The sequence below is a fragment of the Ochlerotatus camptorhynchus genome, unplaced genomic scaffold (assembly GCF_037179485.1).
Source record: "Ochlerotatus camptorhynchus isolate MF236.1 unplaced genomic scaffold, CSIRO-AGI_Acam_v1.1 ptg000334l, whole genome shotgun sequence".
Lineage (NCBI taxonomy): Eukaryota > Metazoa > Arthropoda > Insecta > Diptera > Culicidae > Ochlerotatus > Ochlerotatus camptorhynchus.
Window position 1 is genome coordinate 35,000 of NW_027040822.1, and position 15,848 is coordinate 50,847.

At 37.5% G+C, this 15,848-nt stretch overlaps 1 protein-coding gene across 2 annotated transcripts; it reads left to right on the plus strand.

Moving 5' to 3' along the window:
* On the plus strand, positions 1 to 7,661 carry LOC135708741 (zinc finger protein 729-like). 2 transcript variants are annotated; one of them, XM_065230867.1, is made up of 13 exons: positions 1 to 165; positions 255 to 414; positions 476 to 674; positions 741 to 863; positions 920 to 1,360; positions 1,427 to 1,837; positions 3,493 to 4,008; positions 4,078 to 4,602; positions 4,674 to 5,027; positions 6,540 to 6,800; positions 6,862 to 7,077; positions 7,141 to 7,335; positions 7,402 to 7,661. In XM_065230867.1, the coding sequence occupies exons 3-13, from the start codon at positions 519 to 521 to the stop codon at positions 7,582 to 7,584; spliced, it is 3,381 nt and encodes a 1,126-aa protein (XP_065086939.1). In that variant the 5' UTR covers positions 1 to 165; positions 255 to 414; positions 476 to 518; the 3' UTR covers positions 7,585 to 7,661. The 2 variants fall into 2 exon arrangements, with proteins under 2 accessions (XP_065086939.1, XP_065086938.1); XM_065230866.1 differs by having other exon boundaries at positions 1 to 414.
* The last annotated feature ends 8,187 nt before the right edge of the window (positions 7,662 to 15,848 follow it).

A 15,848-nucleotide genomic window follows, 5' to 3' on the forward strand; every position in this document is an offset into this window, starting at 1 on the left:
GTTTACGTTTTGACACCAGTCGATATTTAGCGTTTTTTCAAAAATCAGATCGTTTTCCTGAACGAAAATGCTAACGAAAATTGCAATTCTTGAGCCACTGAAAGCGCCGAAGTTGCTGTTCTTCTAAAGCAAGCGGCTGGTAACAACCGGAACTCTGAACAGCTTGTAGGTTGCATCTTTTGCATACACGGAACAGCCAGCCACGGAACATTTAGAAGGCACGAATAATTTGATACATTTTTTTTTCACAACAGTGGTTATCGAAAAATCAACCAAGCCCGAAACGAAATGAACGTAAATAATATTACAACAACAAATTCTACGCATCCTTGACGGTCTACGTTCGTGTGTATAAAATAATATAGGGTAGTAATCGCGAGATTTGGCTTGAAGAACTTTATACAGCTGGTAGCGGTAGATTACAATAATTATGTACGGTTTATTCGCATTCAATTCAATTCAATTTATTCTATAGCGGTACAACGGCAAAATCAAACCAGTTAGCGATTCCAGCCAAAATGGTCGGATGTGGAATCTGTCTTGCGGAGTACCAGGAGGAAGAGGTGGAACTGCATCAAAAGATGTGCGTAGTACGCTTGGTGTTCCGGTGCACTCTTTGCGATGAGGATTACATGAACAAAGAAGGGCTGTGGAATCATATGGACTTACATGAGGTAAGAAGTGATCAATGATTCATCTGTCATTGGTGATCTATACCGAAATGGTGTTTGTGTCAAAAGATTGCAGATGAAAGTAAAGAATCGCACTATCAGGAGATCAAAGCAAACCAAAAGTTGCACCAATGCGCACTGTGCAACGACCAACGTGCGTATTTGGAGAGTCACTACCGGGAGCACATTCAAGTAATTGGTGGATTGTAACACAAATAAAATAGCAAAATAATCGGTTCCCATTACAGAACGTTCACGATGGCTTCATCTTGCGGTGTTCTGAGTGTGGGGAAAACTTTCAATCTGAAAAGCTTATGAATGATCATACCCAAAGTCACTGTAAACTAAAGGATCAAACGGTCACATCGGAATCTGGCGACCATGAAGCGGATCAAAAGCTCAGCAGTATAAAATGTCCTATTAATGTTGAAAAATTGACTTCTGATGCTGTACAGTTGAAACATTCACGAGGAGAATCAAATGAAGAAATTGATTCACCATTGCCTTGTGATGATTCTGGCGATTATTCGCTTAGTAATATGAATGCTGATATTGATACGGCTAATAGTATCATCGAGACGAAAATCGAGGTACTTCCTGTTGTTACGGCTGATAGGTCTGTTCGATCATTCGCTTGTGATATTTGTGGAATTACATTTCCCACATATTCCAAAGCATATTATCATAAGGTACGTAGGTCAACATTCTTCCATCATTATTTTATGTGTAATACGTTCTCTTATCTCACATAACAGAGGAAAAAACACAAGCATGTGAAACGAGATCATCGTGCTAGAAGATCTTTAAGAAATAAGAAAAATGGTCCAACTGTCAATAATACGGAGAACATTGATCTCAAAATGGAAATAACAGTAGAGGAAACAACTTTAATGCCACTTGATGGCTGTGGAAGATCAATGGCGCCAAGTTCATCCACCGAAACTGGGAGGAATGGTGCAGTTATTTTGACAGACAGGGGTGACCCAGATGTGGCGACTGAGAAGCCTTCGGGTGATGATGTATCCTGTAACAAATGTTCCCACTGTGGAAAAATGCTGTCCAGTGCTGTTACTTTATCTCGTCACATCCTAAACAGCCATGTAACAGTCGCATGCGATATCTGCGGAACTACTTTGCCTAGTCGTTGCGCGATCAGGTCTCATAAGGTTTGTTTGCTGAATTTTTATCCTTTTCATCTAATACTATCCATTTATCGTCAACACAATGTGGAGCACAAGCAATCTAGGTTCAAATGTCCACATTGTTCGAAGTGATTTCTCGCGAAAGCACTTAAACATCATGTCTCCAGATGTAAGGATTGGAAATTTTCCTGTGAGTTTTGTGGGCAAATGTTCAAAACTTGCACCTCTGTCAAATACCATTGGAAACTAATTTGCCGTGTTAATAAAGCCTTGAAGAAAGTTCAGAATTCCAGAGAGGAGCTAGGGCAAAATAGTGTCGATACGGTCTCTTCTAATCTTTTGACAAAAGATAATAATGAGCAAAATTTCAGCTTATCTCAAGACAAGACATCAAATAATATGCTCAATAGAACTAATTCTTCCAACATAATAGAAAAAGTTCCGAGCCTCTTTTAAAAGTGGATTGTTTCAAACAAAGTGTACCTATTGTGGCAAAGAGTTTTCCAACCCGATATCCTTACGGTATCACTTGAGATATTTATTAACATGAGCAAATTAAATGCAATGTCTGCGGCGAGGTCTGCGGAGTATCTTTTATTGGGTTGGCAATACACAATTATCATAAAGTTTGGTGCACTTATTTTTGTGACTTGTCAATTAGGCTTGATTGAATTAAAAAAAATGTACCCTATAATCAGTAACCTTAGCCTGTGTGTCCTTTGATGTACACAGAAGTAGTCTCCATGCATCTCGATCCAGCCCACCGTAGTCGCCCGGTTTTTGCGATGTGGACGATGGGTGGTTCTCGCAATAGCTGGTGCAATTTGTGTTTCATTCGCCTTCTTCATGTTCCGTCTTCCGTCTGCACTCCACCGTAGCTGGTACGCAATACCTTCCGTTCAAAAAACACGAAAGGCGCGTTGGTTCTCCGCGAGCATAGTACATGTCTCGTGACCGTAGAGTATACAGTGGTGCGACGAACTTTATTCGATCGGAGCGTCCCAAGTATCCACGATTCCCTGCCATAATGCGTCTTTGTATTTTTCTGCTGTTGTCATTATCGCCGGTCACCAGTGAGCGAACTTATCTACCACCTCGATTTGATTACCGTCAATCCGAACTCGTGGTGAGAAGCTAACAATGTCTTCTCTTGAACGTCTCATGTATTTTGTTTACAATCGAGTCGATGGCGATGAGTCTAACCCGATTGTCTTTAGCCTGAGGTACGTTTCCACCAAAGTCTCAAAGTTGCGTGCCATGATGTAAATGTCATCGGCGAAGCCAAGGAGCTGAACGGACTTTCTGAAAATCGTATCCTTCGTGTCTATCCCTGGTCTTCGGTGATATTAAACCTTGCCGTAACCCTCGTCGAGATTCGAAAGAACTCGAGAGTGTTCCCGAAACTAAGACAATGCACATTAGATTTTAAATCGTTGAAGCAAACAGCCCTTTAAGATTTCCGATGTATAAGAAATGAGCGTCTGAAAGTTCTGAAAAACTGTTTATGTAGTTTGTGAACAGATACAGAAGGAATCAGAATCATCGTTTCTAGGTTCTAGGTTGATTATCGGAATGAAATAATTCATAGATATAAAACAATAATATGATATAATCTTATAATTTCAAGGAACATTTCTTTTTCTACATAATTGTAATACCGTCTTTATTGTTCAATGCAGCACACATTTCATGCGGAACCAAAACACGTGTGTACTACTTGTGGGAAGAAATATCACTTCAAATCACAATATCGTGCACATTTGCCCGCTTGCGAGAGTAGGAAGTATTCATGTGAAACATGTGATCAGAGGTTCAAACATGCATCCACAGTCACCCAGCATAAAAAACGATTTCATCAAAAAGAGTACAATCTGACGAATGTCCAGATTGACCAAGAACAACTGCGAGCCGAGAACAATGATCTGAAAATGGAAATAACAGTAGAGGAAACTACCCTGATGGCATATGATGATCAAGGACAATCAACGGTAAATCCATCCATTGATGTTACCACCTCGCACAAAAACGCAAATGATCACGCTGTAGTTTGTTCAAGTGAACAGACTAGTAGTGAAAAACAAGCCGGTTCAGAAAAGATTTCGCAGTCGCTTGCAGAAAATTTGTTAAGCCAGCCATATTGGTGCCATATCTGCGGAATTTCTTCGCCTAGTTATTCCAAAGCCACACATCATAAGGTTAGTTTTGTACATTAAAATAGACTTTTTGAATTCTCTTTGTAATACTGTCTTCTTCGTTTAACTCAGCGGACAATGCACACAGGATTGAAGCATCAATGTCCTCATTGTTTGAAAAAATTTTACGACAAAGGAGCCTTAAAAATTCATGCGCCAGTGTGTGCGACTAGAAAAGAAACCTGTGAATTGTGTGGTCGTAAGTTCAAAAACAAGAACTGTCTCACAGGACACTTGAAACGAGTCCACCATGTGAACGGAACTTCGAAGAATGTGAATTTCGAGGGCATGGAGAGCAGTGAGGAGCAAAAGCTTAAAAATGTTGAGAAGGTTGATTCGGAAAAATCGACAGCACGCTGCAGTGGAGAGAATTCAACTGTGAGGCTAGAGGAGAATTCTGATTCGTTTAAGGTAACGGAGAAGAACGTGCTACCACATGTTGAAAATGTACCCTGTACAAAGTGTCCTTACTGTGGGAAAGACTTTTCCAATGGAGGCGGTTTTCTCCCTCACCACATAGAACAAAACCATATACCATGCCAATGTAAAATTTGTGGCATAACATTTGCTAGTGCTAGAAAAGCGACGTATCATAAGGTATGTTGATCGAAATGTACTTCTTCATTTTATATGTTTAATACAGTCCTTCTCTTTATCGTTTAACACAGTTCTCGAGGCACAAGGAACGAAAGCACAAATGTCCCCATTGTCCACTAAGATTCAGTCAATCTTCACGGTATCGGACACATTTATCCGTATGTGAACGTAAGAAATTCTCCTGTGATCTATGTGGTAACAAATTCAAAAGTTATGAAACTGCTGTCCGTCATGAAAACATATTTCATCGAGATAAGAAAGCGTTGATAAAAACTCGAGTGGTCATAACTGAATGTCCGATTTGTGGGGAAAATTTCGATGAACAGCATTTACTTTTCCGACACGTTGGAGCAAGCCATCAAATGACTATTTGCGTCATTTGTGGAAAGACATTCGCCGGTGCTGATGAGCTGATGAATCATAAGGTGTGTATGGTGTCGCATGTTAATTTTGTTACATACCTACTAAGATAGATTTACATCGGGAGAATCATCTAGTTTAACGATCGAATCACAAAAGGTAGAATATCGAAACACATGGCAGAAACATTAAGCCACTCAAAACAGACGTAGAGGCTCGAACAACATTGCTTCAAAAACTAGTGTAAAGATTCACAAAGCACTCAATCGCAGCCTACGCCATGTTCCCCACTTGCAACCTTTTTAGCAACATGATGGCGTTGGTGTAGCACAAATTACGATAGACACTAATAGCGAATTCGTTTATTATCGGGGTTGGAACCAGTTCCAACCCGTGCGAACCCGAACTTTTTGTCAGTGCGAACCTCGACCCGTGCCAGGTTTAAAAAACAAACGATCAAACTGACGTTTGCTAGAAAACAAGCAGACCCAATCTTGATACCCGATCCAGGTTGGAACTGAATAATAAACGAATTCGCTATAAGTGCCCTTAGCGCCCAGTGGCAATTTTAAACAGAAAATTGATCGATACTAGCGCCAAGGGCCAAATTGAGAGAGGAAATCAATGGATGCTAGCGTCACGTAACGGCGATGTAACCACTTACCTTTACACAAATTTCTGACTGAAGTTGGACGTCTGTTCGCTGTGATTAGGCCTAAATGAACAAAGTGGAATGAATTTGAAGTGTTCTTCGAGAAACTTTCGAAGTCAAATTGTGTCTTACTTAATCTTCTTTAATTAAAATTGCTTCTAGCCTGGTTGACAGTTACACTTTGAATGAATCATAACTATTTGGTGCCTCGCAGTCAATGGTTGCTTTGATACATTGATTTCTGCGATCCAGAATCAAAACACTTTCCAAATATTTATGAGTTTATTTTGCAGTTCAGATTTAAATAGGGGTAAAAACGGCTTCGGCACTTCTTTACCTACTATCGTAGAGTGAATTAAGTCCTTGAGCGTCAAATTTTTTTTTTAAGTACACTCCTGTAATCTCTTCCGATAGAATCCAGAGGGCTCATGCAGATGCATTGCAGAAAGAACGTTGGAACCCAACAAAAATATTATCTGAAAAATGTTTCCTGCGAAAATTCTCACGGTGCAGGAACATCTCAAAGTAAAACAATTTTCCAGGGGGCGAGACACCTTGGCTGAAAATATCATTTTTTTTAGGTTTTTAAATTTTCTTGACTTAGACTTAAAAACAAAAGTATCAGTGACAAAACATTGTTCAGCTCTACATTTTAAATTTATTTTGGACCCCTCCCCCCGCTATGTAACTAGAAGTAACACTTGACAAGACTATCTTCCTCTTAAATTACGTAGCGCCAACTCACCTGAACTCCCTTTTTCAAGATTGAAGAAAAATCTTAATTAACAGTTTGAATTGTTTTTATTAAGTTATAGATAGGTACAAGGGTCGTGTGGATTTATTTTCAAATACCTCTTCCCCCTCCATACGTTAAGAAATTTGTACACGAAGTCAACCGTTAATTTCATCTAAATTTCCCATCCAGCATCCGGAGAATGATACATCGAAGGACGTTGAAGCTGAAGATGCAACTCTTGAAAATACAATCAAAGTCAAAGAGGAATACATAGAACAAGAAGAGGATGTCCTAACTGTAGATCAGAGCAAAACGGAATCTGCGGATTGTAGTGGAGATTCCAGCGATCGAAACGAGACCCTTGTACGTCATAAAGTTGATGGCCAGTTTGGTCCGTGTTCTATTTGTGGACTTACCTTTGCGACCAAACCCAAAATGGAATACCACATGGTTAATTGATACATTACTTGGTTAAGAAATTTCAGAATTTAAAGTGTTTGTTTTTTTTCAGATTACATTTCATACAGAACCACGGTATAAATGTTCGCAATGTCCCAAGACGTTTCATTTCGTTAATAGGCAACGTCGTCACGAGATGTCTCACAGCAGGAGTCGAAGCAAGAAGTATATCCTTCCTTCTTCAGAGCTTCTATCGAATCATGAAGTTGGTGATCCGTGCTCCATTTGTGGACTAATCATTAGAAAATACAAAATGAAATATCATATGGTAGGATGAAGCACTACTTGACTAAGCAATTGCAGAATTTAAATAGTTAGTATTTTTATTTAGATCGTGTCTCATACAGAACCACAGTACAAATGTTCCCAATGTACAAAGATGTTTCATTCAGCTTTTGCTCTACGTCGTCACGAGATGATTCATGGAACGATGCTAGACAAGGAGTCTGTAAATACTTCCTCAGAGCTACTATGTAACAAGTGTGGTCTCCAGTTTTTTTCAAATCGTCAGCTGAATCATCATAAGGTACGTTCTACAATAAAAATGTGATATAATATGTACTAACTAAGGTTGCTATCAAACAATTCGCAGATGACGAAACATACTGAACTTCGTTCCAAGCAACCACTCCGTAATCAACGCGTTTTCCAGAATCACATGGATGTCGATTCCCAAGTCGTCAAGAATCAACCTCATTCGCAACGTAAAAAAACTTCTTCGGATTGTTCCGAACTCCGTAGATCAAAGCGAATAAGTATTCAAAACGATGCTTAGAATCACCAGTAGGCAACGGTGCTTCTTTTTGTAAAATATAACTTGTTCAACATTTTTTTTATCTCAGGTTATGATGAATATTAATTAATTTATGAAGCGGTAAATATGTTTTTTAGTAGTTCTGAAACTTAAACTCATCTATTCAAAAATCTTTATTTGGTTTGTATGTACTGTGAAACTCCATATAAAATCACACTCGTATATTCCTAGGGTTTTTGATCTAATTTCCGTCCTACTAAGCACAACCCGCGCTTTACCTCTCTTTTCTGAACGAATTTAAACAAAAAATGGAATATTTTTGTCAAAGATGACTTGCAAATTTATTCACCTTTCCATACGTACCGTTGGATTTGATAAAGAGTCACACATTGATGAGATATTGTCTAAAATCTAACACTGCTTCTTGATTCTAAATTCGTTCTACGAGTTTCAATTCCGTCCAAACGCATTGAAACGCCATTAGATTTCCTTCGTCCTACGGATAAACGGAGAAAAAGGGGATGCGCTAGGAGAGCTTCTTTTGTTTTGAGAACAATGAGTGTAAATATGCATACAATGCGCTCTAATAGGATTTATGTTGTAGCTAATGCACTAACGTATCGGAACAAACGTATTATTGTTTTGTGCATTGTGAAATCATTGATATTATTGATGATTTCTGCTCGATAGAACGGAAATGGGCGATTACGACGAAGTAGCGCTCTTCCCTATTTATATAATAACAAATTGGGTTGAACGCTTTGAATGATTTCGAACCTCTTAACGGAATCCCCTTATGATGAGCTTTCAAGAATAGTGGCTATATTATAGCTAAATATAGCGACTACTTTCGAGCTGGTTGAGTTATTTCCTTTTAATTCCGTTATGAATACTTTTTTTTTTAATTCCATTATGAATCTTATCCAAAATCTTCAACTGTCTTTGTTCCATATAACTTTATAATTCATTCAAAACTCTTTACATCAGGATGCTGAAAACCTATTTAATAAAGAAACTTGAACTCCTACAGGATTACTTTGTTATGCTCTCAAGATTTTCGTTAGAATCACGCTCCTTCCTTGAGAGTCTTTCTGATATTCCTTAGTACTTCTCTTTATAACAATCCCAAAATTCGCTGCAGAATACTAAATATTACTAAATGCTCTTAGCATTTTTAATTTATTCTTCAAACAATTAGCTTAAGCTTGTCATTATATTCTATCTATAATTTCCAAAAATTCCAATTTGCAATTGAACTGTAAACTGTCTTGAAATTTTACCAAAATTTGTTGTGGAGTTATCCCCTGAATTATTCTGATAAGGGCCCATGCATTAATTATGTCACGCTAAATCGAGCAAAAGATTACCCCCCCCCATCGTGACGTCTTTCCTATACCTAATGCATTGCTTGTCACAAAATCTAAGACCCCCTCCCCCTTAGAGTGTGATATAATATATGCATCAACCCTAACTAGGGGAAAAAGGCTCTAATGTTGGCCTATGGATCTAAAATTGGGCGGTTACTTTGATTTTTGGTTTACTAATACAACCATACACCGAAAATAGTTTTCATGTAGCTTCCATTGGAAACACAAATGATTTTCATCCATAAACAAAATTAATGGAATTCATCTGAATTTCACATAACATTTATGGGATCACGTTAATTTTATATGATTTTTCATATGAATTTCATCGGCCTCATAATATTTATGTGATTTTGTGGTGGGATTTTTAGCTATGTGATCACATGAAAGCTATGTGAAGTTCACATGGTTTTCATCCATTAGATATGTGATAAATTTTTTGAGTGTATTTCACGATCTGCTTCACCTCTCTCTGTATCCATTCGTGTAGAGTAGAAATACTCAGAGGGAGAGATAGGCGAAGAAAATAAAATACAATTCGGCAGCAGGGATTTGTTCCTAAATTATCTTGCAACCCTTGGTAGAAGCTAGCATTTCAAATGACTTTTCAAGAGCCACATGTAAAAAGGGCATACAAGCTTTTTGTAAACAAACATTTGTAGGCCCTTTTCTCGCCAACCGAGGGTCGCTCACGCAAACTAACAACATCATCGGGAAGGGGAAACCTTCCCCTATCCGGCGATGTTGATAGTTTGCGTTGGTGTCATATGGGTGGCGAAAAAAGGGCATAAGAATGTTTGTTTACAAAAAGCTTGTTCGCCCTTTTCACATTTTGTTCTTTTTATATTTGATTCGATTTACGTGCAAAAGAATAATTGATTACATTTCAATATTTTGCACATTTCTAGGTGCCATTTATTAACCAACGAAGATCAATTAATCAATACACTAATAAAATTCCACACATTTTTATTGACGAATTTCCATGTGAAATTCCACATGATTTTCATGTGACCACACATAAACAGAATCCACCCAGAAGCACACATGAAATTTATGATTCAAATGAATAGTATGTGTGGTAACACATAGCTTTTATGTGTACACACACGGATAGAAATCTCCTTATACCTTTTGGCAAATTTCCATTGCTGATTATTCATAAGTTGTATAAGTCGACTAATAAGCAGACGCCTTGCAAAAAGTTAATAAAGATCATGTGTCAAATAAAATATATAAGCGGTCACACATACCTTTTATGCATTCTAATAGGACTTATGTGGTTTGTCTTATGGAATGTATAAGCACAAACGAAGTGACAGACGGAGCGGCTCGAAAACTTTGGTGACTAACCTGCTATTGCAATTTTTCAGTGTACCACATGGCAACACCACGACCACTGGATTGTACCACATGGCAACACTACTATTGGATTGAACTAGCATTTTCACCAAATGTACTAGAATATTTTGGTTCTATCTCTTTCACTCTACTCAAAACTGAAATGCATAAAAAAATGACAAAATGATACGCACTCTTTGCACACTGTCAAAGAATCATTGTACACAAAATCAACTTTGTTCAAATCAAAACAAAAAAAAAAAAAAAAAAACTAACCCATCTGGTGGATGATGGCACAAGCTTCCAAGAAAATTCTATTACAGTGAACCACATTATTTTAATGGATTTCTTCGCCAGTAAGTCGTCTGTCACTTCGTTTGTGGTATAAGGCTGATGCTTTGGCAAAAATGTATAAGTGAAACACATGAATTAAATAATTGATTTTCGTTTCGTGCATATTATGTATGTGTCCGACACATAAACATTATTTGTTGATCACATTGCAAAAATTCATGTGTGGGTCACATAAAAACAATCTTTGAAATTTTATCAGTGTAGAGTTAAACGCTGTCCAGACTGGAGAGTTATAACATGTTATAACGGTTGTCAACTAATTGCAACACAGAAACCACCATCAAGATAGCACTATAACATGTTATAACTCTGTAGTCTGAACGTACTATTAGAATATTGGTTTTGGTTCCAAAAACTAGTTGAATTTGAGAAGCACACAAAACATAAAGGTGATTGAATTTCTGTTCGATTGCAATACTCTCAAATTTATTCTAGTAAGAATAAGAAATCCTCGGAAAAATTCTAATTGGAATGTTCGATTGGTTCAGATTTTGACAGTTCATTTGGTTCAAAACATTCTCTCCGCCCATCTCTCCCTCTGAGTATTTCTAGTTTTGACAGATGGGATCGCTGCACATTTGAATAGGCCGTTGTGGATTCTCGATTAAGAGTTAAGTCAAAGATATCTAATTAACAAGATATCCCACTAATCAATTCCTCATACAAGGTATATAGTTACCACCCTTATGTGATCGCAGTGCTATCTGTTGAGTGCGCATTGAAACTGTTGGGAGCACCCCGCCAACTTTACCACCAGGGCTCAATAACTGATAGGTGTCTCAGCATGACAGATGTCAACGCGGACGTTGATGATCAGCCAAGGTCATCATCATTAAATTGCGATAGCAAGATTCTTACTTGTTTGTGATTGCTTCGATTTTCAATAATTACCACTTTATACGCAACAGAAACACTTGAGAAGACAATCACACATCCAAGCGCGCATCATGATGTGCTTGTAATATGTTTTGCTTTCGAGCGAAATAGTTTCCAATATACCACCGGTATCAGTCTAGTAATTGATGATTTGTGAAGCTGTTGTTCAACATAATCTTAATAAGCATAGAAGCACAAACGAAGTGACAGACGACTAACTGGCGAAGAAATCCATTTAAATAATGTGGTTCACTGTAATAGAATTTTCTTGGAAGCTTGTGCCATCATCCACCAGATGGGTTAGTTTTTTTGTTTTGATTTGAACAAAGTTGATTTTGTGTACAATGATTCAAAGAGTGCGTATCATTTTGTCATTTTTTTATGCATTTCAGTTTTGAGTAGAGTGAAAGAGATAGAACCAAAACATTCTAGTACATTTGGTGAAAATGCTAGTTCAATCTAGTAGTAGTGTTGCCATGTGGTACAATCCAGTAGTAGTGATGTTACCATGTGGTACACTGAAAAATTGCAATAGCAGGTTAGTCACCAAAGTTTTCGAGTCGCTCCGTCTGTCACTTCGTTTGTGATAGAAGTAAACATGGGAAAAACCTCTTCCATCTCTCTAAAGAATTATTCTACTGCCACTGGAAATGCAACGTATCTAAATCATTGCTAAACGTAATGAAATGTGCCGTCTTCTTTGGCCAACGCAGCACGCATTCCATTCAAAAATGACGTTGGAATAAACATTACTTTCCTATTTTTTAACGTATGAAGTATTTGACAACGCCGCTGAAAACAAACGCAAACGGGAGTAGCTGAAGCTGAATTGGCGTTGACGAGAGCTCTGTAACTCTTTACTCCTATGGAGAAATCTCATATGTAACTGTCAGTCTATGTGTGAAACATGGCGGACTTTTTCTTATTCTCTCACTCCAACGCAAAACCTCATAAGGAACTGTCAAAATGTGTGTGAAGAAACGTCACTTCGGGACTGGTGTCAAGGCGAATTGTGACGATGAGAGATGACACCGCTTCGTGTTTTGATTTGCGCTGTATCGTCCGCTCAGTTGGGTGGGTTTGTACATGTATAGATGTTGGTGTGCGTGTTTTCTTCCAACGCAGCAGTTCAACGTTGTCTCGTCACAAACCGTTTGGCGCTGTTATCTGTCTCTGTAAGTTCCAAAGAGTGAAGGGGGTCTGCACGGTGTTTCGCGAAAACCCATTAATGGGTATAAAAATACCCATTTCCGCTAAAAGTGCCCCTCCTCATTTAATGGGTAAACTATGGTTTACTCATAAATGGGTAAATGGGTGGTCTGTCAATAAATGGGTGTTTTTTCACCCATTTTCTTATATTGTGTTTACCGTAAAATGGGTGAAAAAATACCCATTTTTACAAATGGAGGATGCAAGCGATCGTTGATGTAAAAATGTTTTTAAAACATTGAAAATAAATGCAGGTGTTCCGCTCAAATTTTTCACGAAACATTATAATACAAGTTATCCATTGTATTGACTTATCCGTAAGCCTCTCCAACGTTTTGGATTCTAACATTTTCCGGAGATCGTTGCTGCGGACAGTAACTGTTTGCATCGAGGTTTGCATTCCCAATGAGCCGGTGACGGAAATGAGACGATAAAATTTCGAAGTGTTTTTTCACCCATTAATGGGTAAAAAATATACCCATTATTCAACCGTGAACTGATTCTTTAAATGGGTATTTTTTCACCCATTTTAGGATTTCAAAATTCCCCCATTTTTTGACAGCTGCATACATGGTTTGAAAATGGGTATTTTTTTACCCATTAATGGGTTTTCACGAAACACCGTGTGGTTAAGTTTAAGTTTCATATCGGTTTGTCGGTGCCACTAACCCAAATTTGAGTAAATCACATATAGTACACTCAGAAAATATTCAAATCTAAATAGTATAAAAGCTACGCTAAATCGCAACTCTCCCGACCGACGCATAGATCGGTATAAAATGAGAGAATACGTACTTAGTATAAAAATGGTTTATACACTGAAATGTATAAAGTCGCGATATTGATAGGATGTATACAAGCTGTTTATTGGTTTGGACGCGTTTTTATTTTTATTTTTGTCAAGTAACTGATTAAGAAAAAAAGTAAACAAATTACAATAAATATGTACAGAAGCGATACGAGTACCAGATGATCGAGAATGGTTATAATAAAGTGCTCGTTGAACTCCGACTCACAGTCAATAAACTGCGAACCATGGTGCTGATGATCTGTGTCCGACTGGCGAATTTCCACGTGACCGATGCGCTTGCAAGAGGGAAAATGTTTTGTTGAATTTTCAGTAATATTTTAAGCGAGATAAAAAAATTGTCACCTATTCAAATTTGTGCCCAGAGGTGTTATTATGTTATGTTTATTATTTGCCATCGGGAAGGCATTCAGTTATAACTCCTCCAACATATTTAGACGCGACTGATTGTTTCAAGCTCCTCGGTTTTTCCAACACGACTCACAGTTCCCTATGAATAATTAACACTTACTTCCGGATCCTTACCGTTTCTTGACTGCGACTGTGGGTGCCAGCGTGATTGATATTACGTGTGAAACTTCTCAATGTTTATATGCAATTTGGAAAACTCTAAACGAATTCAACGCCATTATTCAGATTTAGTATAATTTTGTAATCAAATTTTAATCCGATCAATGTATAAACATGCGTTAATCATGAAATGATTAAATTTAAATCATCAATTGTTTAGTAATATTTTTGAGTGTAGTTTTCATTAAACACCAGCAAAAAATACTTACTCGTAAGTATATTCTATCCAAAATTTAGTTTAATTTACATAAATTTGAGAATATGCAATTTATTCAAAAGTAACTTAATGGGCTATATCATTGGGTCGAATCTCTCGTTCTATATTAAATGCCAATCATTACCAACATAGGAAAAAAATCGGTAAGATCCTTCCTTTTATTTTATGATTCTTCAATATTGTACAAATATTTACACATTACACACAACTACACATAGTAACTCGGAGCGTTTGGTACGGTATGTCCACGCATCCTTCCACCCCTGTAGATTCAAGAAATGTTCCCATTCATTTCCAAGAATCATCTTTGCGGCAAATACAACGCAGTAGGCCAGGCCGTATTGATGTTTATATCATATCTCAGATATGCTGTAAACATCAATTAGACAATCATTTTCCAGGATACTTTCTCGTACTGATGGCTGCGTTTGTATTAGATTAGATTAGAATGTTGTTAATGTTACCATGTTGAATGCGAGCGTAGTCATTTTGACCAAATCATAGCACTATTGAGAAGATTATCGGTAGATTTGACTATGACGGAGACTACCCTTATAAAAATAATAACCATAAGAAAGAGCTTAACGAATTGTTCGGGGTGTCATCCAATCTATTTGTGGGATAGTTCGACCATACGGGTTACCGTTCGTTTATGGTATTTGTTTATTAGGGTATGACCTGGCATCAAATATATCATATTAACAATATGATCCATTCACGCCTTTTCCAAATGTTGCAATGGCGACCCGCAAAATATTGCTTCACGCACCATCTAGCGTTAAAAAAGGTCAGCAATAATCATTCAATTACAATCGAGGGGTCCGAATATAGCACTTATTACAAAAGTAAGAGTCAAATTATTTTCATAACTTATATTGTGTATATTACTTTAAATTTTGTCTGACATGTCACTGTTGTCATCAAATAAAATAAAACGCTGAAATACATTTATTTGAAAAATTTATATTAAACACAGAAAAAAAAGTTGTTGAATATTACATCCAAACTGCTGCAACCAGGTCAATCCATCGGTTGTGTAATATAACGTTGTACCACAAACGAAGTGACAGACGACTTACTGGCGAAGAAATCCATTAAAATAATGTGGTTAACTGTAATAGAATTTTCTTGGAAGCTTGTGCCATCATCCACCAGATGGGTTAGTTTTTTTGTTTTGATTTGAACAAAGTTGATTTTGTGTACAATGATTTTTTGACAGTGTGCAAAGAGTGCGTATCATTTTGTCATTTTTATGCATTTCAGTTTTGAGTAGAGTGAAAGAGATAGAACCATAGAGGTAACTCTAAGACAAGTAGGTCCCGAAGAAACGTGCTCAACTTTTTGGCTCACCTCTGGTACTATCTTCGGTCCCAAGCTTGTCAAATCACCCCTCGAAACATAGGTAAAACCAATAACCCCTCATTTTATCTGTCAAACTTTCATAGCGAATCAAAACAAACATTGCGTAGTACTAGAATTTCGACTATTATTATTATTTAACTTTATTAAGGAGGCTTTCAGCCTTGGGCTGGTTCGCCTCCAA